At 42.8% G+C, this 25,510-nt stretch overlaps 3 protein-coding genes across 3 annotated transcripts in view; all 3 read right to left on the reverse strand.

Moving 5' to 3' along the window:
* LOC134038982 (stonustoxin subunit beta-like) overlaps positions 1-6,348 on the reverse strand; it is a 64,437-nt gene extending 58,089 nt beyond the window's left edge. The window contains exon 1 of the mRNA XM_062484733.1: positions 6,173-6,348. The gene's annotated coding sequence lies outside the window, so the exon portion shown is untranslated. The remainder of the gene's footprint in view (positions 1-6,172) is intronic.
* LOC134038949 (NACHT, LRR and PYD domains-containing protein 12-like) overlaps positions 1-25,510 on the reverse strand; it is a 495,359-nt gene that overhangs the window by 146,833 nt on the left and 323,016 nt on the right. The gene's annotated exons all lie outside the window — the stretch shown is intronic.
* On the reverse strand, positions 20,430-22,214 carry LOC134038977 (uncharacterized). The gene is made up of 2 exons (XM_062484727.1): positions 21,627-22,214; positions 20,430-21,393 (listed from the first exon to the last, which is right to left on the reverse strand). Exons 1-2 carry the CDS (start codon positions 21,813-21,815, stop codon positions 20,452-20,454), a joined length of 1,131 nt encoding a protein of 376 aa, XP_062340711.1. The 5' UTR covers positions 21,816-22,214; the 3' UTR covers positions 20,430-20,451.

A 25,510-nucleotide genomic window follows, 5' to 3' on the forward strand; every position in this document is an offset into this window, starting at 1 on the left:
GAGGAAGACAGAAAGAGGAGAGAGAACGGAAGAGAGAGAAATAGGAGGGAGGGGCGGAAGAAAAGGACAAGACAGTGAGGGAGGTAGAGAGAGAGAGGGACAGAGAGAGAGAGAGAGAGAGAGAGAGAGAGAGAGAGAGAGAGAGAGAGAGAGAGAGAGAGAGAGAGAGAGATACAGAAGGAGAAGGCCTCCAACTTGGAAGGTGGAACTAGTTTTATCTATGTCACGACCACGGCCGTGCCCCCTTGTTTTTGGTTTTGCCCTGCCCTAGTGTTTCCCTGTGTCTGTCATTGTCTTCACCTGTGTCTCATTGAGTGGTGTCAGTTCTCTTTAGTCTTATCGTGTCAACCTGTGTCTTGTTTGGTTCTGTGTATTTAGGTTCCCATTGTGTGTCCAGAGTTGGTCTTGCCCTTGCACTGTGAGTATCTTGTCTGTTTCCAAGTTCAAGAATAGACCCTTGTTTTGACGCTCTAACTGGCTACCTCTTCTGCATTTGGTCGTACCCCAACACTCACCTTAACAATTTAGACTTACTTCATGTGGAAATATTAAATGTTTTACAAAAATAGTCTCCAATGTAACCAGGGGCTAACTGGGGGAAAAAAAATGGCCCGGGAGTTACTGTTAGACCGGCCCACTCAATACATGGCGAGTTGCCCACTCAATGCATCGCACGTATGACCAGTCATTGGCCTACTTGGAAAAATACCCATACACTTAACATTGTTTTGGATGATTACAAAGAAATTGCATCATATATGTTTCATTTCTTACGTTGAACTTCCGAAGTACGTAGAACACATTCAGAAGACACTTCAGAAATCAAAAAATAGGCCACCTATGAGTGTTAAATACAGATCGCGAGGAGGAGTATAACAGTCAGTCAGCGATTGTAGACTACTTATGGTCTTAGAGCAATTTATACGTGTTCAAGCTGTGTAATAGCCTATGGAAAATAGTTGGAGGTGCTGGCGATGTCAGAGGGAGGGCCGGTTGGTGATGGCAGTGGGCCGGTATTTTGGACCATCCCAACCCCCGTCGGCCCACCGGGGATTCTCCCGGTATCCCCGATGGCCAGTCGCCCCTGGTTGTAACTGATGGATTGTCTAAATGTAACTGGTGGGACTGTCTAAATGTTTAAACTTGAATCTCTTCTTTCTTAGAAGCCAGCCAGTCACTCCTCAACTGTACTGATCATTCCTGCTCATGTCTGATGTATATCAGTCTGTCAGCCTCTGTTCTGTAGAAACCATGTCAGGAATGAGGAAATGCACTTGTTGAGAACATGTCCCTCCCTGTAACAGATGACAGAGCTAACCTGACCGGTTGAGGTAACAGAGGTTGTTTCGTCTGAGAACATTTGAGGCAAAGTTAACTCAGAGATGGGACACGTGGTGAGACTGAGGGGGTGCAGTCTACATGATGCAGTCTGTGTATATAGGAGAGGTCTACAAGATGCAGTCTGTGTATATAGGAGAGGTCTACAAGATGCACTCTGTGTATATAGGAGAGGTCTACATGATGCAGTCCTGTGTATATAGGAGAGGTCTACAAGATGCAGTCTGTGTATATAGGAGAGGTCTACAAGATGCAGTCTGTGTATATAGGGAGAGGTCTACAAGATGCAGTCTGTGTATATAGAGAGGTCTACATGATGCAGTCTGTGGTATATAGGAGAGGTCTACAAGATGCAGTCTGTGTATATAGGAGAGGTCTACAAGATGCAGTCTGTGTATATAGGAGAGGTCTACAAGATGCAGTCTGTGTATATAGGAGAGGTCTACAAGATGCAGTCTGTGTATATAGGAGAGGTCTACAAGATGCAGTCTGTGTATATAGGAGGTCTACATGATGCAGTCTGTGTATATAGGAAGAGGTCTACAAGATGCAGTCTGTGTATATAGGAGAGGTCTACATGATGCAGTCTGTGTATATAGGAGAGGTCTACAAGATGCAGTCTGTGTATATAGGAGAGGTCTACATGATGCAGTCTGTGTATATAGGAGAGGTCTACAAGATGCAGTCTGTGTATATAGGAGAGGTCTACATGATGCAGTCTGTGTATATAGGAGAGGTCTACATGATTACATGATGCAGTCTGTGTATATAGGAGAGGTCTACAAGATGCAGTCTGTGTATATAGGAGAGGTCTACATGATGCAGTCTGTGTATATAGGAGAGGTCTACATGATGCAGTCTGTGTATATAGGAGAGGTCTACAAGATGCAGTCTGTGTATATAGGAGAGGTCTACAAGATGCAGTCTGTGTATATAGGAGAGGTCTACAAGATGCAGTCTGTGTATATAGGAGAGGTCTACATGATGCAGTCTGTGTATATAGGAGAGGTCTACATGATGCAGTCTGTGTATATAGGAGAGGTCTACATGATGCAGTCTGTGTATATAGGAGAGGTCTACATGATGCAGTCTGTGTATATAGGAGAGGTCTACATGATGCAGTCTGTGTATATAGGAGAGGTCTACAAGATGCACTCTGTGTATATAGGAGAAGTCTACATGATGCAGTCTGTGTATATAGGAGAGGTCTACAAGATGCAGTCTGTGTATATAGGAGAGGAGTTATAAACATAATGGGATATATCATCATGCTTTCCTTCATTAACCTGCATTGAACAAATCTCCACTTCCCAAGATGCTGGTTTGTCACTCAGGTCATTTATATCAGTCAAGCATCCTGGGCCTCCTAAGACATGATCCTGACTGAACCATACAGACAGGTCATTCTCTCTCTCTCTCTCTCTCTCTCTCTCTCTCTCTCTCTCTCTCTCTCTCTCTCTCTCTGTTCCTTTCAGACAGAACAGTGCAGGGGGGCACATAGGGACCACCACCCCTTTCTAACCATGTCTGTCTGTCTGTCTGTCTCTCTCTCTCTCTCTCTCTCTCTCTCTCTCTCTCTCTCTCTCTCTCTCTCTCTCTCTCTCTATCTCTCTCTCTCTCTCTCTCTCTCTCTCTCTCTCTCTCTCTCTCTCTCTCTCCCTCTGTCTCTCTCTCTCTCTCTCTCTCTCTCTCTCTCTCTGACCACACATTCCAATCTTGTACTTCTACTGTTGAAACCCTTTCATGTATGAGGACTAGGGGTGTAACGATACACTCAGCTCACGATTCGATACGTATCACAATACTGGGTGTACGATACATTACGTATCACGATATTTTGAACACCATTTTTTATTAAATACATTCAATTAACAGATTTTTTCCAAAACATTGAACATTTGTAAATAATTTTTTTGTTGTACATACAATTGAGTTCACTTAGTTCAACCGATTTCTGTGAATGCAGTGAATGCACGCATGACGCAGGTGCAGAGTAGGTCGCGTGCTGGTAGCTCAACCAATAGGATCAAACGGACGTCATATTGTAAAAATATTGCCATAACTCTACGATACATATTGTAACATTTTTGTATTGCAATATATTGTTCCACGATATATTGTTACACCCCTAATGAGGACAATTAGTTTTTATAGTAGAATGGAGCAACAAACCTGTTTCTAAGCTAAACTTAACCCTACGCTGACAGTGGAGCTAGTTCAATCTACTGTCTGGAGGTGCTCAAAATGAAATATAGAAATTGATATATTTTCATTGTCACATTAATCATAATGACATTTTGTATTTATCAATTATTCTTCAAGAAAATGTCATTTTCCTGTCAATCAGCACCCTTCCCCCTCTCTATCCCCACTGTAGAGTTTAGTTTGATTCAAATCTATCTGGTTTGACCCATTTCTACATTCCAGTCCTGTGCTGCTACAGGGCTCTGTAGAAACCATGTCATGTATGAGGAAATGCAGTTTCACTTGACCCACGTTGTGGGTCTCATGACTTATAAGAATGATGGGTAAATACGACGTGAATCTGAACACATTTGACAACAACACTGTATGTGTCATTAAGGGTTTAAAGAATATTATATTTGTATATCATATTTAGAGTGCTTTGGTCCTCTATAGGCTGAGGAGCTAGCGCTAACAGCTTTTGATTGTGGGTCAAAGAGATGGATAGCCTATGACAACCTATGATGACATAAACCTTCATTCAATACACCCTCTAGTGTAAACCTGTTCCATGTGTTCCTCTGTGCATTGGTGAATGTTTCATTTGCACTGTGCAAGAGTATCCTGAGCATGAGAAAGACCCTGATCAGAGACAGGGCAGAGAGAGGAGGGTTCTGGCAGGGCAGGTGATCAGAGACAGGGCAGAGAGAGGAGGGTTCTGGCAGGGCAGGTGATCAGAGACAGGGCAGAGAGAGGAGGGTTCTGGCAGGGCAGGTGATCAGAGACAGGGCAGAGAGAGGAGGGTTCTGGCAGGGCAGGTGATCAGAGACAGGGCAGAGAGAGGAGAGTTCTGGCAGGGCAGGTGATCAGAGACAGGGCAGAGAGAGGAGGGTTCTGGCAGGGCAGGTGATCAGAGACAGGGCAGAGAGAGGAGGGTTCTGGCAGGGCAGGTGATCAGAGACAGGGCAGAGAGAGGAGGGTTCTGGCAGGGCAGGTGATCAGAGACAGGGCAGAGAGAGGAGGGTTCTGGCAGGGCAGGTGATCAGAGACAGGGCAGAGAGAGGAGGGTTCTGGCAGGGCAGGTGATGTAGGCTGCAGGTGAGGAAGGACAAACATCCAGAGTTACAGTACAGAACACAGAACAGTGATGATCATGTGACAGGGTGACAAGTCATGATTCTGGAATGATTAGGGGGGATTGTACATCAGACTGGCAGAGGTTTTAAAATAATATCATCGTCTGTCTCCTCCCTGAGGCCTGTTCCATAAAGGCCGCCCCCACAAAGTTAGACTTAAAGTCCCAAACCTGACTTGTATTATATTAATTAGTCAAGCGGGGCTAAAGCGGTTCCATAAAGGCCAATTTCAGCTGACACACTCTTACAAATTCAAGTCAGATTTAAGTAGTCAAGCTAATTGTGCGTGCACCCTATTCTTAAGCAGCCTGAGAGGTAAAACATGGATCATACAATCCACCACGGCAAAAGCAATGCACACGGCCACGTGACTTCTTCCAGAAAGAACGTTCCCTTTAAGCCGTGTACTATGACAGCTCTCATCCACCGCTTTATCAAAATGAAACGACACGCCAGGATTGACGTGAACGATAGGCTACGTAGGTCTTGGCTTTTTAGACCTTTACTTCTTTGATTAAAAAACAGACACCCTCTAAACGCATCTAAATTGACTTTTTTGACATTGTTTAAAATAAATAGCCTACTATTAATCAATACATTATCCAGTAGCCTAACTTTTTAACATGGTTTTTGTGTCGGGGAAATGGAGGATGAACATATGGATTTAGGTTTGTTTTGCAATTGTAGGCTACTGTTAACAATTATATAGCTATGATAATTATACTCTGATCATTTAGATTGAGATATAGGCCTATGCCTGATGCCTATACATTTGAAATCACAAACTACCATAGCCATACATTTAACGGCTATGGTGCGTATCAAATCATTGGTCATCATTGTTTAATGCATTAGGCTAAATGTTGTAGCCTATGTAGGCTATTTAAGTTGATTTTCTATAAATGTAGCCTACATATTGAACTGATGAGAATAATAAAATGAGAATGTCCGTGGTAAATCATCGTTTTCCCATTGGGTCAGTGTTACAGGAACGTCTGGTTAAGCAACAACACGGTCTAAGCCTGACAATTAGCCTGCCCTGGACCAGGCTAGTTTCGAAGCATAAGTTACCATAGTAACCGAGTTCGAACTACGTTGAGCTAGCTTTATGGAACCGAATGAACTAGAAATGAGTCAGACTAACTGACATAAGTCTGGCTTATTCGGTAAACCCACTTTATGGAACAGGCCTCTGGACACTGATAAATGATAACACAGTACATCCTCTTCCTGTTGATCAGCACAGGTGGGAGTTCCTTAACCACTGACTGACATTGTTGCCAACACACAATAGCCTATGACAACATTTACAGACACAATAGACGTTTAACAAACATGAAATAATGTTATATTGTAGCCTAGGATCTATGCTGATAAACAAACACAGTCCAGTATTTGAAAGGATAAGACATCCGACCAGGAATAGAGATGCTAATTTACTTAATCATAACCTATCCTGGACTGACTGAGTAAATCTCCACTCTCCAACATATGAATAAACACCTTCTACTGACCTTTATAAAACTCTGGTTTCACCATCAGCCTCCTCTCTGTGCTCCATCTGGTTCTGTGTGTGTCTGACAGTAATGCTGACAGTCTGATCACCTGCAGTGCTGCCTTGTACTCATCTGATCCCAACATTAAAGACTGCTCTTACTGCTGTTGTTATTGTTCCTGTTATGGAACATACAGTACATAGTTGAATGTGTCACACCCACATACATACACCCACACACACTTCTGGTTGGACCAGTTGATCCTGTTTGAAGTCTCATTACTGGAACTTACTTCTATAAGGGTGCATGCATGCCCCAACAAGAGGGGAGAAAGGGGGAGGAGGAGATGGGGAAGAGAGGATGGAGGAGGAGAGGGGAGGAGGACAAGTAGGGTTAGCTGCTAACGTCGGCTGGCTAGAGTGTGTGATGCTGCCTGAACAAAGTAGGACCTGAATAGAAGACAACTGTACTACAGAACAAGATAGGGAGGAGATGGAGGACTAGGTTCTGCAGAGAGAGAGAAAGACAGAGGAAGAGAGAGACAAGGAAGGGGGAGAGAGAGAGAGGAAAACAGAGAAAGAGTACACAGTCAATGAATCTGACGAATTGACGTTTATTAACCACATGGTACACAGGCTACTAGTAAGGCAAACAGCTGTTTGGCCCTAGCCCACGCTAAAGAAAAGAAAGGTAGGCCACAAAACAATAGTGACCGTCTCTTGTGAAACCCAGACGTAACAGAAAGAACAGACGCTAAACCTGGTCTTAACTTCAAATGCTCCATCCCCCTGCCCAACCCCCCTCCATGCCCCTTCGCCCATAGATATATAATACATGTATATATGTCTATGCCTTCGCTAACTGTCGGAGAAATTTAGAATGTAAGGTTATATTCTGAAAATACTGGTGCTAGCATTCCTTTGTCAGTAGAGAGCCCTCTCCCCACATGACCTATAGATGACACTAGGCTTACGTAAACAAACTGACCTAGGTTGACCATTATCATACTAGAGGTGCAATAAACCTTATCTGTGTTGAGTGAATCATATGGTCAAGCCTAAGGTCGGAGAACTCTGTAAGTTTCCACGTGCACGCGCACTCTGTCTCTGGGATCGATCATATTGACAGCTGATATGCAGGGGAGGAGACTTCTCACCAATAAATGGTCTTACCTGAAGACTTGTGAACCAGACAAACTTTGTAGCACAATGGCATGTGATGTTTTTGTCTCCTTGTGGGCCGGCCGCAAGCAATAAAGCTTTCTTAAACTTGTTCACCGACTGACTGTGCAATGCTTGATAGATTAATATTCATGACAGGTACCAGAGAGGTTGTTCCGTCTGAGAACATTTGAGGCAAAGTTACAGTTTTTCTTGATTGCTTTGATGCAGCAGTCAACTCAAACTCCACATTTTCAAAACAGTTAACACAGAGGCCGAAACAGTGGCACTCATGGTCAAAATGTCACATTTTGTTTGCAAAGGGCTCTAACCGTGCCAAAAGATTTAAAATATGCAACAAAAGCAAATTTTGCCTTCAAACATCACAACTTGCAAACAAGTGTATGAGCTCTTCCAATCAACCATTACACAGTGAATAACACAATATAAACTACAGCACTCAGTGCAAATCAGTGCACCGTTGGTTGTCATTGTAGCCCATTACTGTATGAAGCTTTCATGCCAGTGACATTTGTTGTCAAATTTGCCTTCTTGCAAAGAATTGGATCCAGAATCAGAAATGCTTTGATGCAAATTGTATTGATTCCATTGATTCTTATTTTCAAACTGTGGCTGAAAACTGAAATACTGTAAATATTACACTAAATAAACCTAAATAAAATCTATTAGAGTAAAGTATAAATATGTATTACTGTAGAGTATAAGAAATAGCCACTATTGATACTCAGTCTCTTCCGTCTTGAAGATGGGGCCTCATCCACATCACATTCAATATCCTCTCTTGCGATGCACCGAGGGAAACATCTTCTTTCATGCCTTATCCAACCTTGACATTTCTCTGCACCTATTTCTTGGGCAGCAGCAGTCATTGCATTCGGCAAGGGCATCTGCTCATAGGGACGGTGATCATAAACCTTCCACCTCCAAGCACTGAAGAACTCCTCTATGGGATTCAAAAATGGGCTATATGCTAGAAGGAACTGCATCATCGTCCGAGGGTGTACTGCAGACCACTCATTGACAAGGCGAGAGTGGTGGAACCCCACATTTACATTTAGTCATTTAGCAGACGCTCTTATCCAGAGCGACTTACAGTAAGTACAGGGACATTCCCCCGAGGCAAGTAGGGTGAAGTGTCTTGCCCAAGGACACAACGTCATTTGGCACGGCCGGGAATCGAACTGGCAACCTTCAGATTACTAGCCCGCTTCCCTTACCGCTCAGCCACCTGATTCCCCCACATTGTCCCAGACAATGACGAAGAGTGGCATGCCAGGCCTCAACAGCCCTCTCTCCTCAGGTGGGATCAGCCTGTCATGAAGTGCATTCAGGAATGTTATGAGGCGCTCGGTGTTGTATGGGCCAATAGTGGGGATATTGCATAGGACACCATCATTGGAGATGGCAGCACACATGGTTATGTTGGTGCCCCTCTGTCCTAGAACTGCTATAGTGGCCCTGTGCCCAATGAGGTTCCTTCCACGTCGCCTCACTTTGCAGAGATTGAAGCCGGCTTCATCAACATAAATGAAGACATGTGCCCCCTCAGCTTCAAGCTCCATTTTCTCTAAGTAAAAAAAGGCAAAATTACAATGAAAAGTGACTCCAGTTGACTCTAACTGCATGATATGACAAGGCATTACAGTATACTGTAGTAATGTTTCCTTACCTCCACATATTGGCATCTGGCCTCCTTCACAACGTCAGAGTTCCTTTGAAATGGAACTGTATACAGCTGCTTCATTGCCATATGCTTCTTTCTTAGGATGCGGTCAATGGTGGACACACTCACGTTGTTGATGATCCTAAACATGCCCTGATCTTCAATCACTGCTGTCCTGATTTCACGCAGCCTTATGGTTGTTTGCCACAGCCATGTTCACAATGGCTGTCTACTGCTCAGCACTACGTAAACATTCTCCCTCTACCACCAGAGAATGGCAGCCTCTGGATTCTATAAAGAATACGTGTAATGAGAATGATGGAACAATTACATAAAGTATGTCACTGAAGATATTTCTGTATATACTGTCCAGCAACATTACCTGTTTTCCTGTCGAAAAGTTCTGACAATGGATGCGACAGTGCTTCCGTTCAGAACAGGTTGGACTCTTTGTCCAGCCTCTCTAAGTGAAAGGCCATGATTGATAATGTGATCAATAACAGTTGCCCGAATGTCATCAGAAACCTGAGCCCTTCCAACTATACCTCCACCTCGCACTCGGACTCCCCTTCCTCGGACCCCTCTACCTCTTCCTCTCACTCTCACCTGCATTAGACCTCTTCCATCCATGTTGGCAAAGAACAACACAGACGCTGCACCTTTTACGTAAGCCCTGCAGACTGATTGCTAAATGAAGATTTGTGTGAAGGAGTGTCAAACAGGTGCTTCACTGCGTTCATACTGATGTAGGTAGTTTCCAAAAGTTAGGAACAGCTGGTTTCTGTTTGGTTACCATAGCTAAAACAATGGAGTTTGGACTGCTTGAATGACATCCGTGTTAACTGTTTTGCAAAAGGGTGGGGAAAATGTGTCAATCCAATGAGAAAGTGTTCACACATTTGCAAGAGGTGTCCTCTGCTCTGCTGAGACAGTGATGATGAAAACCGAGTGGATCCCAGTTTCTTTAAACAGGTCAAAGCAATCAAGAAAAACTGTAACCCAGAGATGGACACATGGTGAGACTGAGGGGGGTCACACTGTCTCTAGGGCTCCCTTACAGCAGGGGTGGAGAGACTAAAGGAAACAGACAAAGAGAGGAAGAGAGAGAGAAAGAGTGGGGAGAGGAAGACAGAGATAGGGATTGAGTGAAGGGGGGAGAGAAAGGAAGAGAAAGACAAATAGAAGGGAGGAAGAGAAAGAAGAGGACAAGAGAGAGATGGAGGTAGAGAGAGAGAGAGAGAGAGAGAGAGAGAGAGAGAGAGAGAGAGAGAGAGAGTTAGAGAGGGAGTTAGAGAGAGAGAGAGAGAGAGAGAGAGAGAGAGAGAGAGAGAGAGAGAGAGAGAGAGAGAGAGAGAGAGAGAGAGAGAGAGGGAGGCGTAGAGAGGGGGGGGGAGGGGAAAGAGAGATAGAGTCGGTGACATTCACTGGAGCTTCTGCAGAAAGTAGAAAGACTTGGACTTGCTTCATTTATAAATGATTACATGTTTACAATGTCATTCTCTTTTATTTTTGTAACTGGTGGAATGTTTTACTGATATAGAAAACTGATATGAATCTCTTCTTCTACAGGCATCCACTCCTCAGCTGTAGGCTACACAGCATTCCTGCTCATGTCTGATGTCTGTCTGTCAGCCTCTGTTCTGTAGAACAGGAACTGAGGAAATGCAGTTGTTTTGAACTTGATGCTGCCGGCAGATACGATGGGTGTTGCCAAGATTTGTAGGTCCCATGACTTGTTAGAATTATGGGTAAATATACAATAGGAGGGAAAATATAAGGAGGTGAGGGAAGGAGGGGAGATAGGGAGAGTGAGGAAGGGAGGAGGGGAGATATAAGGAGATGAGGCCTTCCCTCATCTCCTCCTCAGATAGGGGAAGTGAGGAGGGGAGATATAAGGAGGGGAGGGAAGGAGGGGAGATAGGGGAAGTGAGGAGGGGAGATATATGGAGGTGAGGAGGAAAGATCGGGGAGGGGAGATTGGAGGAGTTAGGAGAGGAGATATGAGGAGGTGAGGAGGGGAGGGGAGATATTTCCCATCCATTTGATCTTTTCGCATTAGCTTAATCTTGCTAACTCCCTCCACAACAATGATTGATGGTTTAGGGTTGTCTCCATGGCAACAACCTTCTCTCCGTGGTCACTCCGGGCCTGAGCCCATGTGTACAAACAAAACAAAACTGTGCATCTTTTAAAAAGTATAAAAAGCAAAATGTAAATTCAAAGTACAATAATTGTGTACAAGATGCAGTGGACTACAATTATAAAACAGCAGACAATACTCAAGTACTTATTATAATTAAAAACAGCGATCATCAGTAAACGTTATGGATACAAACAAGATTTAATATTTAATATTAAGCTGTTCTTGTCTGTACTAAAATCAAAACTAATCAAAGGGCAGTGCTCTTACAAATCACAAGTGAGCGATTTGACTTTTGGCTAACAGACATCACAACCTGCAAAACCTCATTTCAGGGTGGTGCCCCTCCAGAAGTAGAAGAGCTTTCTCAGGCTTATTTACAATGAAAGACAAAAACATGCCAATCAACTACTTGAAATTTAAAGTAGCTATTGGGAGAGAGTGAAAGACAGGAAAAGATAAATAGGCAGGGGGAGGGAGGGAGGGAGGGAGGGAGGGAGGGGAGAGAGGTTTTTTTTGTGTTTCTTTTCAGTGTAGTAGGGTGAACACAGACACACACAAACAGGAGGCCCAGACAAGTGGTTCACAATGCAGACATGTCCTAGTGCTGCCCTCTAGTGGTGCTACAGGACACTTGCCTCATTAAAAACCGTAACGTGTTTAGGTGTTTATCTGGCCACCTGGTAGACACCACGCCCTCCCAGTCCAGTGTGTAGTCTTACATGCAGTGTGTCACCTGGTAGACACCACGCCCTCCCAGTCCAGTGTGTAGTCTTACATGCAGTGTGTCACCTGGTAGACACCACGCCCTCCCAGTCCAGTGTGTAGTCTTACATGCAGTCTGTCACCTGGTAGACACCACGCCCTCCCAGTCCAGTGTGTAGTCTTACATGCAGTCTGTCACCTGGTAGACACCACGCCCTCCCAGTCCAGTGTGTAGTCTTACATGCAGTCTGTCACCTGGTAGACACCACGCCCTGCCAGTCCAGTGTGTAGTCTTACATGCAGTCTGTCACCTGGTAGACACCACGCCCTCCCAGTCCAGTGTGTAGTCTTACATGCAGTGTGTCATCTGGTAGACACCACGCCCTGCCAGTCCAGTGTGTAGTCTTACATGCAGTCTGTCACCTGGTAGACACCACGCCCTCCCAGTCCAGTGTGTAGTCTTACATGCAGTCTGTCACCTGGTAGACACCACGCCCTCCCAGTCCAGTGTGTAGTCTTACATGCAGTCTGTCACCTGGTAGACACCACGCCCTCCCAGTCCAGTGTGTAGTCTTACATGCAGTCTGTCACCTGGTAGACACCACGCCCTCCCAGTCCAGTGTGTAGTCTTACATGCAGTCTGTCACCTGGTAGAAGAGAACTAGGGTGATGTTCCCGAGCCTTTAACAGTTATGCCTTACGTCTGTTGTCGGACTGAGGTGAGTTGTGTTGACGTCTCGGTACCTGAAGGGTCTTAGAAGGTTGTATGGATGAGCAGTGGGCATATTTATCACAGCTGTATTTCCTTTTGTGTTTCTCTATTTTTATGGAAATGATGCAAATTCCCTGGTTTAACAGGTGCCTTTATATGATAAATTATTGAAACATGGACTATATGTATTAAGTAAAAGCTGTGTAGAATATTTTGTTTTTAATCGAAAAACTAGGAAAAGCTGTAACTGGTTTGAATGCATGCATATCTTACACATCTTGTGTATGGTTCATATTGGCCAAACAACCAAAACAAATTCCCCTGTTTAGAGGAAGATGGGAAACTGAACAATGTCAATGACAATACCACAATGCCAATATCAATATAATTAGTTATTTGCCTGTGGGTTAAATCAGAGCAAGAATGGTCAAAGTAAGGTTAAATTAATATATATTTAATAACATTGCAAATTAATGAAATCAATTACAAGGCAAACATGTTACAAAATGAAGGCTTTAAATCTTACCTACTCTACCATGATTATTGTAACTCAGAGAGAGAAAGCAAGAGGTGAGGAAGGAGAAGGAGTAGGACAAGCCAGAGCTGAGGAGAAGGTCTCAGGAGATGAAGAATCCACAGAACAATGCTTCACAATTCCCTTTATACACAAGAACAACCAATCAGATCACATCTTGACCCTTATCAACATATGACTTAGCAATGTGACAGGAAGTTACACAATGAGGTGTGAGACCCATCAAGCACAGACTCTGTCCAGCAACTCCAGATGTTAGCATATGAGAGGAGGGGGCAGGGTGACACCCAGCCTTACAGTAGCATGAGAGAGGAGGGGGCAGGGGGGCACCCAGCCTTACAGTAGCATGAGAGAGGAGGGGGCAGGGTGACACCCAGCCTTACAGTAGCATGAGAGAGGAGGGGGCAGGGTGACACCCAGCCTTACAGTAGCATGAGAGAGGAGGGGGCAGGGGGACACCCAGCCTTACAGTAGCATACGAAAGGAGGGGGCAGGGTGACTGTCATGGAAATTTTGGAATACAGTTATAATGTGTGTGTTTTATATATGAGGAATGTGTTTAAAGTTGGTTAAGAAGAAACAACTGCATTTGGTAGAGATGCCATTTGCAGTTTATGACACCTGGGGAGGATGAGACAGCTGGTCTGGAGACAATGTGGATTCAACTGTATTGTTATTGTGATCTGAGGGAGCAGTTTAACTGATCAAGCTGCTCTGACCCTTCCTGTTGCAATGGGTGGGGTTTAATTAAATACTTGTTTGAAGATGTCCACACAAAGGACAGTTGACCATTTGACTGGTGAACTCCTGTGGTTTTACTATCTACTGGTTTGGGGAGAGATGCCACATCAAAGAACTGTGGGACACTTGGTATGGAGTCAAACTGTCACTGAGCAGTGCTGACCAATCAACAGAGTTCAGAGGAACCATTTGATCTAAAGTTTATATAAGGCAGGGTTTTAGGGTTGTTCTTCATCACTCTGGCGAACGACCTGTGGCTAGCACCTCCTTCGTTATGACTGATCACAAAGTACTTTGTTAATTCATGATTTGTACAAGCAAAATAAATTTATTGTAACCGCCATCTCTTGACTATTCAAATCTACACAGTGCCGCTAGAATTTTGCCTTCACACTTGGTGCCGAAACCCGGGATCCTCGTCTGCTCAGCGTATCACGGACAAGGGCTCCCTTAGAAAAGGTGATCTGATCAATCCGGCATTGCCGCCTTTACCTCCATCCAAAATTTTCAGAGAAAGCGGGACCGATTCGAGGGGGTGCTTGACTGGTTGCGCTTTTGCTGACGCGGGATCCTGAAAGAACCGGTAAATATTCTTTTTTGGCCTCTGTGTAATTTGAGTTGTCTAAATGTGTGTTGTTTAGACTATGGTCAATAATTCGGTTAAGTTAGTAATTGGGCAGAGACCGGAGGAGAGCGGTGTCCTGTACGTGCAAGTCGTACGAAACTAATAGGGCAGAGACCAGAGGAGAGCTGTGTCCTGTACGTGCAAGTCGTACGAAATTAATCGGGTAAGGCCGGAGAACTTATCCTTTACGTGGAAGTCGTAAAAAAAAGCATGCAGGGAAAGTGTGCTGACGAGCGCACAAAAGGGTGATAATTCACATGTAATATGTGTCTGTTGAGACCCTAGGATTAGAATATGTTGGGTTAGTGATAGTTTGAGAAATTGTATTGGCTTTGGTGGTCATAACAGTTCTTATTTATTTACGGCCTAAACGTGATTCTAAGTCCCGAGAGAAAAGTATACTAGTGAGGTAATCAGCTGAGTGTTTAAGAAAAAAAGTTAGGAAGTATAGGCCTGTGAAATTTCAAAGTAGAGGTTTTAAGTTTGCAACACGCGTGTTAATTTTTTGTTTTAATTGCAAGTTATGTTTTTTTTTAGGTTAAAAGAAGTATGAGTAACTAATGGTGTCTATTATTCAAGCTATATACAAATTACAAAAATCAAAATTTTAATTATTTTTCGAAATTTTAATTATTTTTCGGTTTGAATATTTGTAATTTATGATTGTGCAGTTATTTTCATTGAAAGTTGTGAAGTCGGAATTTAATTGTTTTTAGAAAAGAAAAGGGGTAATTGTGTCTTTATTTTCCGTCGTTGGTTATTGTTTATGGATTGTAATTCTAAAAATGAATGGTCTGGAGGCAGAATTGACCTGTCCAAACATCGATTGCATGAAACAAAAGTATGGTAACGATAGTTTTTTGCAAATGCAAATATGGATTGATAAATGTGGATTTTCGAGTGTGGGGTCGTTTTGTTTTAAGGACCTTATTGTATTGCGAAATAGGTTCGTGGAGAGAAATACATACACGATTTTTTTTAAGTGGAGAAAAGAATAGATCTTAGCCTGATTGGAGAGCTTTTTCTGATTGGATGGAGATAGGTAGAGAGATAAAGAAATATTAGGACAGAATAGTGTGGGGAATTTTTCATCTATTTCCCCACAGATTCACAATTGAGATCTTCTGGCTGTTCCGCAAACAAATTTCGCCGTGGTTCATCCGCAGTTTTGCGGCAGGATGCGCAGGCGCATGAGGGTTTGCGGGAATGCGAGAACAGAATACGAACAGGTCAGACATTTGCCATTTCTTCTGACAGCCGGTTATATCTAGGAAAAGTCAAGAAAGTAGGATCCTGAAATTTGTTTATAGATTTGCTTTGGATTCCCGCAAAGATTGCGGCTTGTGCTTTGACTTGCAATTGCCTATATGTTGTGGGCTATGTTGGTCAAAGCTAATGCAGAGCGTGTTGACATGCTGTTGAAAAACATGTAGGCCAACACGAATTGCTAGGTATGGTCAATCCAAAATGTGTGCTTTAATTGTGGGAATTTGAGCAAAATGTACGTGAATGTCCGGAGATGTGTCATCACTTGAAAGTTTTCTGGAAATTGTGAGCGAACTCTCGCAAATCAGAGGGGTTCGTGACCGGAAGTTGAGTTCCGAACTGGTGACGTACAATGTTTATCGGTTATGACACTGTTGGTAGAGGAGAGACGATTGACTTGTTATATTGTTTTACAACTCTGTGTTAACCGTTATATATTTGATGTTAGACTTTACATCGGTCTGATTACCGCCAGAAGGCATTTGTTTTTGAAGACGGAGACATTCTGTTTTGAAAATGCTAATCTTAATTCTTTGACTGAATTCTCCACTTGAAAAGAGGCGCATGCGCTTGAGCCTAGCGGAAGTTGATTCTTTCATCGAAGCTCATTCTGCGTGCAGTGGCCCACCCGCCATGAGTGCAAAAAAAAAAAAATAGAGAGAGAATTTGACGTTGAATTGAGAAGTATATTGGTTGGAAAACAGATGTGTGTTTCTGTTTCTTTGTCAAACTTAAGAAAATATTGTGAGTTGCCATACTCTTGATTTGGAAATTATGTACAGACCAATTTTCTATATTATGAGCTTGATTCGTTATTGATTAATGCGCTGGAAATTTAGTTTTTCGGTAGGATAATTGGTAAAAGGCCAGTTTTGGCAACAAAAGCGGTATTCATTTTAAGAATTACAATCCCGGGGTTATTGAAACTTTTATAGAAAGTTATGTGTTCAAACGGAAATGTTATGTTGTTTAGGGAATATTTTTGTTTATGTCTGGAAATGTTCGATGGTTTTATTTTTAATTTTGTGGGAGTTCACAGATGTTACTGTTGTTTAAAGAAATATGTAAATGGTTATGAAGAAGTGATTAGAAAGATTGAGCCAGTCCGAGGGACTGAAGTGTATACAAGGGGAACTAGTTCGAGAGACTGAATTGCGATTGTTGTTAAGGGCAAAGGTGCTACATATGTGTGTTTATTGCTGCTGAGATGATTTGTTGAAATGTGTTGGGTTTGGTGGTATTCATATTTACCTATTTAAATGGACTTGAAGTTGAAGCTTTGTCCAACCAGAATGCTAATACATGGGTAAACTGTCATTCTCTGACGAGTGATATTAGGTGCATATGTAGATTTCGGAGCCTAATTTTTATGTTGAAATTAAAATAGTACTAATGGTTGATAGAATTGTAAAGGTTGTAATTGTAAAGAAAATCCAGGCCGTGACTTTGTTGGCTAATGGCTAATGGTGAAAACGTGGAGGAAGTGCATTTTGCTCTGTCCTGAGACAAAGGAGAGTCCAGGAAGTTGAATTTGCAACTATGGCAACGATATTGGCTAACAAACTAACAGACCGACAGGCGGGTACAGGCTAGTAAAGGAATTGCAGCTTGATATTTGAGATCCAGGATGAGTAACCGCATGACGCATGCGCAGATGGAAATTTAGAAATAGATACATTTGGAGCGAATTTTACATATTAATTTGGTTATTTTTGAAATATGTTGGGTGATGAGTATTTTGAGACATTTGCTAACAAGGTTTTTGTTTGTTTGAGGACATTTTAAATGAGTTTCAGATATTCAGAGGAAAGGTGGGGGCTAACAGAGTCCCGTTACGTTGAGTTTTACAAAGGTGATCCCAGAGGGTGTAATTCTGCATAATTATGTGAGTATTAATGGTGAAAGATGTGTCCGTTTAGATGAATTCGAAGTTTGGTGGCTTACGAATGTATGATTAACATTTGTTCTACTTCCTAGCCAAACAGGGAGGTAAAGCCTTTCAGACCAGATCTGTTCAACTTTGCAATTAAATTTGGGGGTGACCTGGATTTCTAAAGTTGGGATGATTACTGTATTTCTAACTATAAGCCAGTTGTTGCCACCAAGTTTTTGCCCATTTTGTCAAAACCATAGTGTCAAAGTTGGTTAAACTCGCAGGCAAACAGTTTTTACAGGGGCAGTGAACCAGCTCAAGGATCACCTCTGGAGCTGGTGGAAGTGACATCCACTGTCATAATTATTGTCTTAATTCATCTATCAAACAATGTCCTTATTTCTTTGTGATTTCTAATAAATTCACATGCCTTCTTACAATGTTGCTTTTCGATTGATATTGTAAGCAACTGTGTTTGCCTACGAGTTTAACAAACTTTTACACTATCCATGTCATCCCCAAATTAAATTGCAAAGTTGAACAGATACGAGGCTTCGGCCCACCACCTATACTACTCCCTGATAACCACCAGCTGCCACGGGAAACTAGATTGCGTTCAGAGTTCTGTACCCTGTCTTACTTACCTTTCTCTTATCTTGAATGAGTAAAGTGAGGGTAATCTTGAAATATGGACAGTGTTAGGATATGACCCATTAAGTAGACTAGACAGGCTAAATTGACTTTTATGCTTAACTTCTCATCTCAACATAAGTTCTGTTCTTAAACTTTAAAGTTCTCAAACTGTTTTAAAGATTGTATACATGGTGCAGTCAGTAATGCTAGATGATGTGTAAGGCTGAGTACTCTCAACAAAGACACACATAAGCATGTATATGTGTGTTGATAGTCAGATTTATCCAAGATGTTTTTTTAAACAGTTTATGGTATTTATAGAACCAGGGGCTTGAGAATTATAGGGGTCTGTCAGCTGAATGCTCCACTTTATTTGCTTACACATCTCTTTATGCTCACTGCACCTATAATGCTGTAATGTGTTGCAAATGCAGTATTATTTTTTGTCTTAACACATGTGTATTGTAACAGATTGTGCTGAGGGATTCACGCCCTGTAGAGCTCCACAGCTGCCAGTGTTCTTGTGTGGCAGGTACTGTCCTATGCAACCATGTAGCAGCTGTCCTATATCAGACTGCTCAGTACTCGCAGCAAAAGCTCACCTCTGTCCCACCAGTGCACAGCTGCACAGAGACAGAACAGAGGTGGCACAAGCCAAGAAGCACGGTAACTTGTTAAACTTCACAATACAGTTTTATTTGTGTGCTGGTGTGTATAGTTTGTTTACCTAATAAAAAAATATATATATATTTTCTCTGCAGGGTATTAAACCAGGTCTGGTCAACGACATGGTGATCCTGTCAGCCCGACCAAGGGAAAGAAGACTGATGGAAGGCATAAGGTTTGTATGGTTACTTACTGTATCAAACTTGAATCACCATATCTCTTTGGTTTTATAAGAATTTAAATAATAATAACAATAATAACTCACCTTTGTGTTGTTTTGCCCTTTTTTCACAGGAGTAACCTGTATAAAGGAGTAACATCACCTCTGATGGGTGCATCCCCTGATGGGATTGTCTTCAATCCGAATGGAGAACCTGTGTTGGACTTGTTGAGGTAAAATGCCCGAATGTAGCTAGCTATGTGGACTGCCCATATATTATGAGCAGCGGGGGAAAACACATCCTTACTTTTGGCAAGTCCAGGGCCAAATGTTAATTTCTGGATGTAATTGGTGTGACTTTTGTGTACACACAAGAGGACATGTTTATACAAAGGATTACCCGTGATAATGAAACAACAAACATCATTAAGGAGAAGGTTGACTTTTTCTTTTTTAATGTCTTTCTCAGTATTTACTTGTCTGATTAGTTTTGAAATGCATATGTATGCATGTATGTATGTATGCATGTATGAAATGAAGGAAATTAAATTAACTCCTTGGTACATATCAGCACACTATACAAAGATATTTACAATAAAAGCCATTATAAGCACTTACTTAGCCCATGCTTTTACAAGAGGCCCGTTCTCATAATTTGTGAGGAGACGGAATGGATGAGGATGATGGAAACAGGGGTCCACGCGCACCCCCCGGCTTTTTTTATGCCACCTGATTATTTTTAATCCTTAAAGTGTCTATTTTCAGAATCTGCCAGGTACCAAGCTGAAATAATGTCCCAAAGGCTTCATTTTTAACCCTTTGCTGCATCCGACCGGAACCCGAAAAAACAAAAAGTGATGTAGAAAGTGGCATAACATTTGAAATAACATATAGAGACAAATGAACACATTTTCCCATACAATTCTGACCCCGGGAATTTAATGGAATGGTTATTTTTGACATTTGACAACATATTGACCCTATTTCCGGACAAAAATAGCAAAAAATGGCCAAAGATGTGTAAAAGATCAACTATGTTTTTGTTTTCTCAAGCGCATAGGGTGATTTTGTTTTCACAACCTGTTATTTCTTTATCATTCAAGTGTCTATTTTAAGATTAAATTGGGTATCAAGCTGAAATAATGTCCAAAATGCTTTATTTTTAACCCTTTGCACCAAACCTGAAAAATCTAAATATGATAGAGTGGCATACCTTTTGATGCAAACAACTTACAGAGACAAATGGACACATTTTTCTATACAATTCTGACCCAGGGAAATTGAATGGAATTCAATATTATTCAATATTAATGTTATTTTTGACATTTGACAACATATCGACTCTGTTTTCTTTAATTTATGGCCAAAAAATAATAAATAATAAAAGTTGACCTAAACTACTCATCTTCCTCATCATCACTGAAGAGATCTTCTAAGTCTATTTCTTCCAGCACTTCATCCTCATCATTATGTTCATACTCTCCATCCTCTTCACCCACAGACAAGTAGTTGTTGTTGGAATCAGCTACCTTGTCAAGAGCTGCCTGCTCTTCTGACTCTGCTCTCTGAGCCAGTACTTCAACAAGAGAAGGAGGGAGGATGGGTCCAATTGTCCAAACAGGTTCCAACACCTCCTCCTCTCCCGTCTTCTCCCAGCCCATGCCTGGATCATATGGTTTGGGGCTTTCGATTATTGCCTCATCTGCTCTCTTATAGCAGGCAACTCTGTAGTTGGCTCTCTGTACATGTGGGATGAGACAGACTTTGGGGGGTGGCAGGCGTTCCAGGTCTACTTTTGACTTCAAGTCCAGGACTTTGTCAGCGCCGACCATTTTTCTCAGAATCTTGGCTCGTACTGCGTCAACTGATGTCATCCGTGCTTGGCCATACATGATGCATGTGAAGCTCTCCATCTCCCGTTGAAGCTCATCTGTGACCAGCCAGTCTGCACCAAGCTGCCTGAAAGCACTGTGGAGTTTAGGATTCTGCTGGAGCTTCTTCAGGGGATTCACCTTTCCTTTGCCTTTAAAAGCGCTAGTACAGTCCTCCCCAGTAAAGACATAGAATCCCAGCAGGGTGCTACAGTAGTCAGGGCCCAGTGATTCAGAGAGTTCCGTCACATTTATGAGTGTGCGATGTTTTCCAGAGCCGTGGTCAAGGTAGATGGAGAGGTTGATGTTGCTGGCATGGTAGAGGAGGATCATCAGAATGTCTGTGTCAGGTGTCCTCACCACACAGGACTTGTACCCCCATTTGACAGCCTGATGGAGGTACAGGACAATGCGGCTGTCTGTCTCCTCCTGGTTGGACCGCAGTGCAAAGATCTCAGAAGTCTGGACCTGTTACAAATAAAGAAACTGAATACTACTACATAATGTTACAATTAATACATAAGACAACAACTGCATGACTACAAATGTTAAAGAGCCCAAATATGGTCTGCAATTGTACATGTGTGAATTCTAGAATTCATAATTCCAGAGCCATTTGGTCTACATATCATTGTAGAACCTAAATATTTGTTTCAAAGGGTTGTGTATAGGGTGATTGCTCAAGACTTCTGTCAACTTACCTTTCCATTTGTTGATGTTAGGTCATAGGATTTCCCGTTAACACACACCACTGCTTTCATACTCTTATCAATCCGGGATGCTGCCTCATTGCTCCCCCAGACCTTGAGAAGCAGGTCACATAGCTGCTTCTTGTTCAGTTCATTACCAAGGAATGACAAAGTCATAGGGCTTCCGGGTATTTGGACCATCAATGATATACTTCTCAGTAAAGCCACGCCTGAGCCTCTCCTGGGCTTTGATGGAATCTGGCTGGTAGCAATCTGTGGAGAACACAAAATGATGCTTGGCAACCATTAGGTCCAGGAGCTGCATGCAAATCTCTCCACAGGTTGGTGGTAGGTTGGACATCATGTGGAAGAGGGCATTGCCACCTGTATGTAGAGGGCATCCTTGGGGTAAGGTACTTCTTCATCTCTGTCCTTCAGCAGTTGGTGAAGGATGGTGGCCTTATTTGTTTTGGCAAAATAGCCATCAGGAGAGCCAAGGGCATGAGGAAAAGGCGACAGGGGATACCGCATGAGTTCCTCAAGGTTGATGGGCATCTCCATAATCTGTGACTTTACGAGTAGCTGATAGGCGAGGTTACTCTGCTCCTGGTACACAAAGAGCTGTAATGGAAAGTAAAGAAATGAGGAAGGCATAAATACAACAGACCTTAACAGAGTATATTTTGTGTAATGAAATGTGCAATTAGTATAAGTTAAATCAATATCCACCTTTCCCTGTGCAGATGTAAGTTTGACCCTCTTGCTGCAGTGATCCATCGTCTTGAGCTTAAGTTTCTTGAGGCGGTCAAAGAACTCCTTCCTCTTGGAAACAAAGCGGTCTTGGATGAACTGCTCCTTGGCAGCCCTCCCTGCAGCCTCGGCCCACAGCACGTCAACCTCTGGATCAATTGGAGCCCCAGATGCTAGGGAGTACAGTCGGCTTTTGTCAGGGATTCTCCAAGGGTTTGTGAAGCCCTTGATGGCAGTGATGACTCTCTGCACCGCCTCCTCAGACTTTTTAATCTGGGCGGGCTCCAGCTCACGGTGCTTGCCTGCCCTCGGCATCTCAGGGTCGTCAATCATGCCGCACATCTCCAGAGTAAGTTCATAGAACTGAGCTCGGGCAGAGGTTGTGCGGCACCACTTCTGGTATGCGCCGCAGTTGTTGAAGAGACCGAGTAGACCACCTGCAATGTAAAGAGGGAGAAGTCTTAATTTTATCACAACAACCAACATGAGCCTGTAATTGCATATAGTGATTATGTTTGTGTTCACACATTGACATACCTGAAGACTTCGCAAACTTCATGAATGTCTCCTCCATGGTCTTGTCCACTGCTGCAAGGGCCCCTGGGATCAGAGATCTTGCGACTGATATGGCTCCGTGCTTGATGTAATGAAGAGCACCAGGATGAGAGAGGTCAATGTTTGTTAGAAAGGCCTCAAACCAGGTCAGGTACCTGGAGGAAATGAAGAATAAATAAAGTTTATACTTCAGATGAGCTCCCACTTATTTTTATATTGTGTATTAAGGGAATGATTGCATAGATTACCTGGAGTAGTTGTGGCTATCGTATGCAAAGAAGAGATCTGCCATAGCACCATTGCAGTGGTGGAAGAGCTCAAAGTTGTTGGTTTTCACTGCAAAATCCATCATGAAGACCAGCCTTGCATGATCCATCATGGAGAGCCAGAACATGCCTGTTTTGCCCAGATGGCGAATTTGGGGCCAGCTCTTTTGAATGCCAGCTCTGGGAGCGTTTCGGGAGGCATGATCTTAAGGCTTCTCATCTTGGATGACCTGTCATAGAGAGAAAGGGTCCTCTTCTTGGTGCTCACATGGCTCTCCTTCACCTCTTGAATCATGATTCCCCCGGCGCTGTTTACAACATTTGAGCCATGAACATTGGTTGTGATTCTGTTCAGGTTGTCCCACTCGCTGTGAAAAACAGTGTTTCCCTCGCCGGTGATGATTTGAGGGGTCAGCTAGGTGGAAATGTCATCAAAAGCCTTGGCCATTGCTGTCTCAAGTTCCATACTGAAGTCATATGTTTCTGAGTGTCCTAGTCGTGAAAGGATGGTTGTGAGCTACAAAGACAGAAAAATGCTTTAGTAAATATCAAAATCAAATACCTGTAACAAAAAGAGTTCAGCATTGACAATGTAGGACCTCGTAAGCAGTAAATTAACTTAGAACTCACCTGTTTGCTTCTATAGAGGTGTCGAAGTGGGGCACATAGGAGGATGTGCTTTGGGAGTTTCCACTTGCTGTTAGTTGCTGCTCGACACACATCTTGTGTAATCGAATACACCAGCCTCTGTGTCTTCTCGCACTTTTTGCCATCAAGTGTCCCAGTCACCACTGAGCTCAGAAATTGTACAAGATGCTCTGGAAGAAGCACGTCCATCTTCACAGCATCTAGCTCCTGTGCTGTCGGGGGCCATGGTAGCTCCTTCGACTCTTTGAATGCCTTTATAATGTGAGAATGGAGGGTGAGTGCTGCTTCTTGAAGTTGGTCAGCTGTTCCAAGTTTGTACGCACATCCAACTGCTTCATCTACAGTAATGCTAGAGTTGTATATGAGGTTTGACTCAACACACCCACGGTGTTGCAGCTTGGAGAATGAGAGTTCATGAGATATGTCTTTGTTTCCTTGTAACCGTCTTGCCGATTTCTCACTGCGGTATTCAGGATTAGGAAAACCTCGAATTTCCAATGTCTTTATGTACAAGTTGCACATGCATCTTAGCTGGACAACCTCTTTGCCTTCAATCACATTCCCAAGAATGTAATCCTTTACCACACAATACGACTTGTTATGTGCTGCTATCTTCTGGGCCTGCAGGCTGTCAATGTTGTATGCTGCCTTTTCTGCCCTCTCCCTTCCACGTTCATGGGTTTGGTACTCTGTGTTGAAGTTGTTTCTGCATGATAGATGATACTTAGCTTCCATTGCAAAAAGGTCCTTGCCCTGCACCTTGCGATAAAGAGCCTCTTTCTTTAATTCCTGTGCCCTAGGTTCAATAACTTTCCAGGCTGGTTCCTTGTGTTTCCAACTCTGAAACTTTGTAAGCTCTTCAGTCTTGCCCTTGAACTTGGATTTTGCTTTGTCACAGAAAATGCACTGATTGGGAAACAAAAAGGAACACCTTCTTGGAGCTCCTTCAGATTGAACTGATAGAGATTAGACATGGCGCAGAGAGTCCTTTTTCATTGATGATGATTCACCAGATTTACAAGCCTTTGACACTTGTAAACGATCTATTTTCCCTGTAAAGCTATTATAGCAGTTTTGGTGATAGCCAATTGTATCCAAAGGCAGGCCCTCTAATGTTAATGGAATCTGTTCACAAATATCCATCATGCGGTATGTTGAACTGTCTGCTTCACAGAGTCTCATATCTCGGATACTGTGTAGATATGATAGCTTCTCGCTTGGCCCCCCCTTGCATGCGTTGATCGTGGTAAAATTACCATACTCAGAAAGAGTTGAGACATGTAAAATACATGTAAGGGAACGTATCCTCTTTGGAGGCACTTCAGCTGTTACAATGTTTGGTTTTCCCCATGGTAAGTATGTATGAAGTATTGAGCCTGAAAATAAAAACAAAACTTTAGCTAGCTACCAACTAAGCTACCAACACTGCTAGTAAAGGATACATATTTTATTTCCGAAAGCCTGTTATTATAGTAAAACTGTTGAAAAATTACTTTAAGTTATGACTACAAAGGTATATAATTATAGTTTCAAATACTTACTGAAATTGTTCCAAAAGAGAGAGCAGTGGGAGATGGTGATCTTCAGGTACCAACTGCCAACTGCAAAGCCCCAACATTCCAAAACTGGCAGTTGATGCTCAATCAACTTTTTGGACCTTTTTGGAATTCCTTCTTT

Source organism: Osmerus eperlanus, chromosome 18 (assembly GCF_963692335.1).
Source record: "Osmerus eperlanus chromosome 18, fOsmEpe2.1, whole genome shotgun sequence".
Taxonomy (NCBI): domain Eukaryota; kingdom Metazoa; phylum Chordata; class Actinopteri; order Osmeriformes; family Osmeridae; genus Osmerus; species Osmerus eperlanus.

Bases quoted from the DNA above. Each gene is read 5' to 3' on its own strand.
- LOC134038977 (XM_062484727.1), bottom strand. From the start codon at position 21,815: ATGGTCCAAATACCCGGAAGCCCTATGACTTTGTCATTCCTTGGTAAT. The intron at 21,394-21,626 runs GTAAGTTGACAG...TATTTGTAACAG, and splicing joins TAACATCAACAAATGGAAAG to GTCCAGACTTCTGAGATCTT.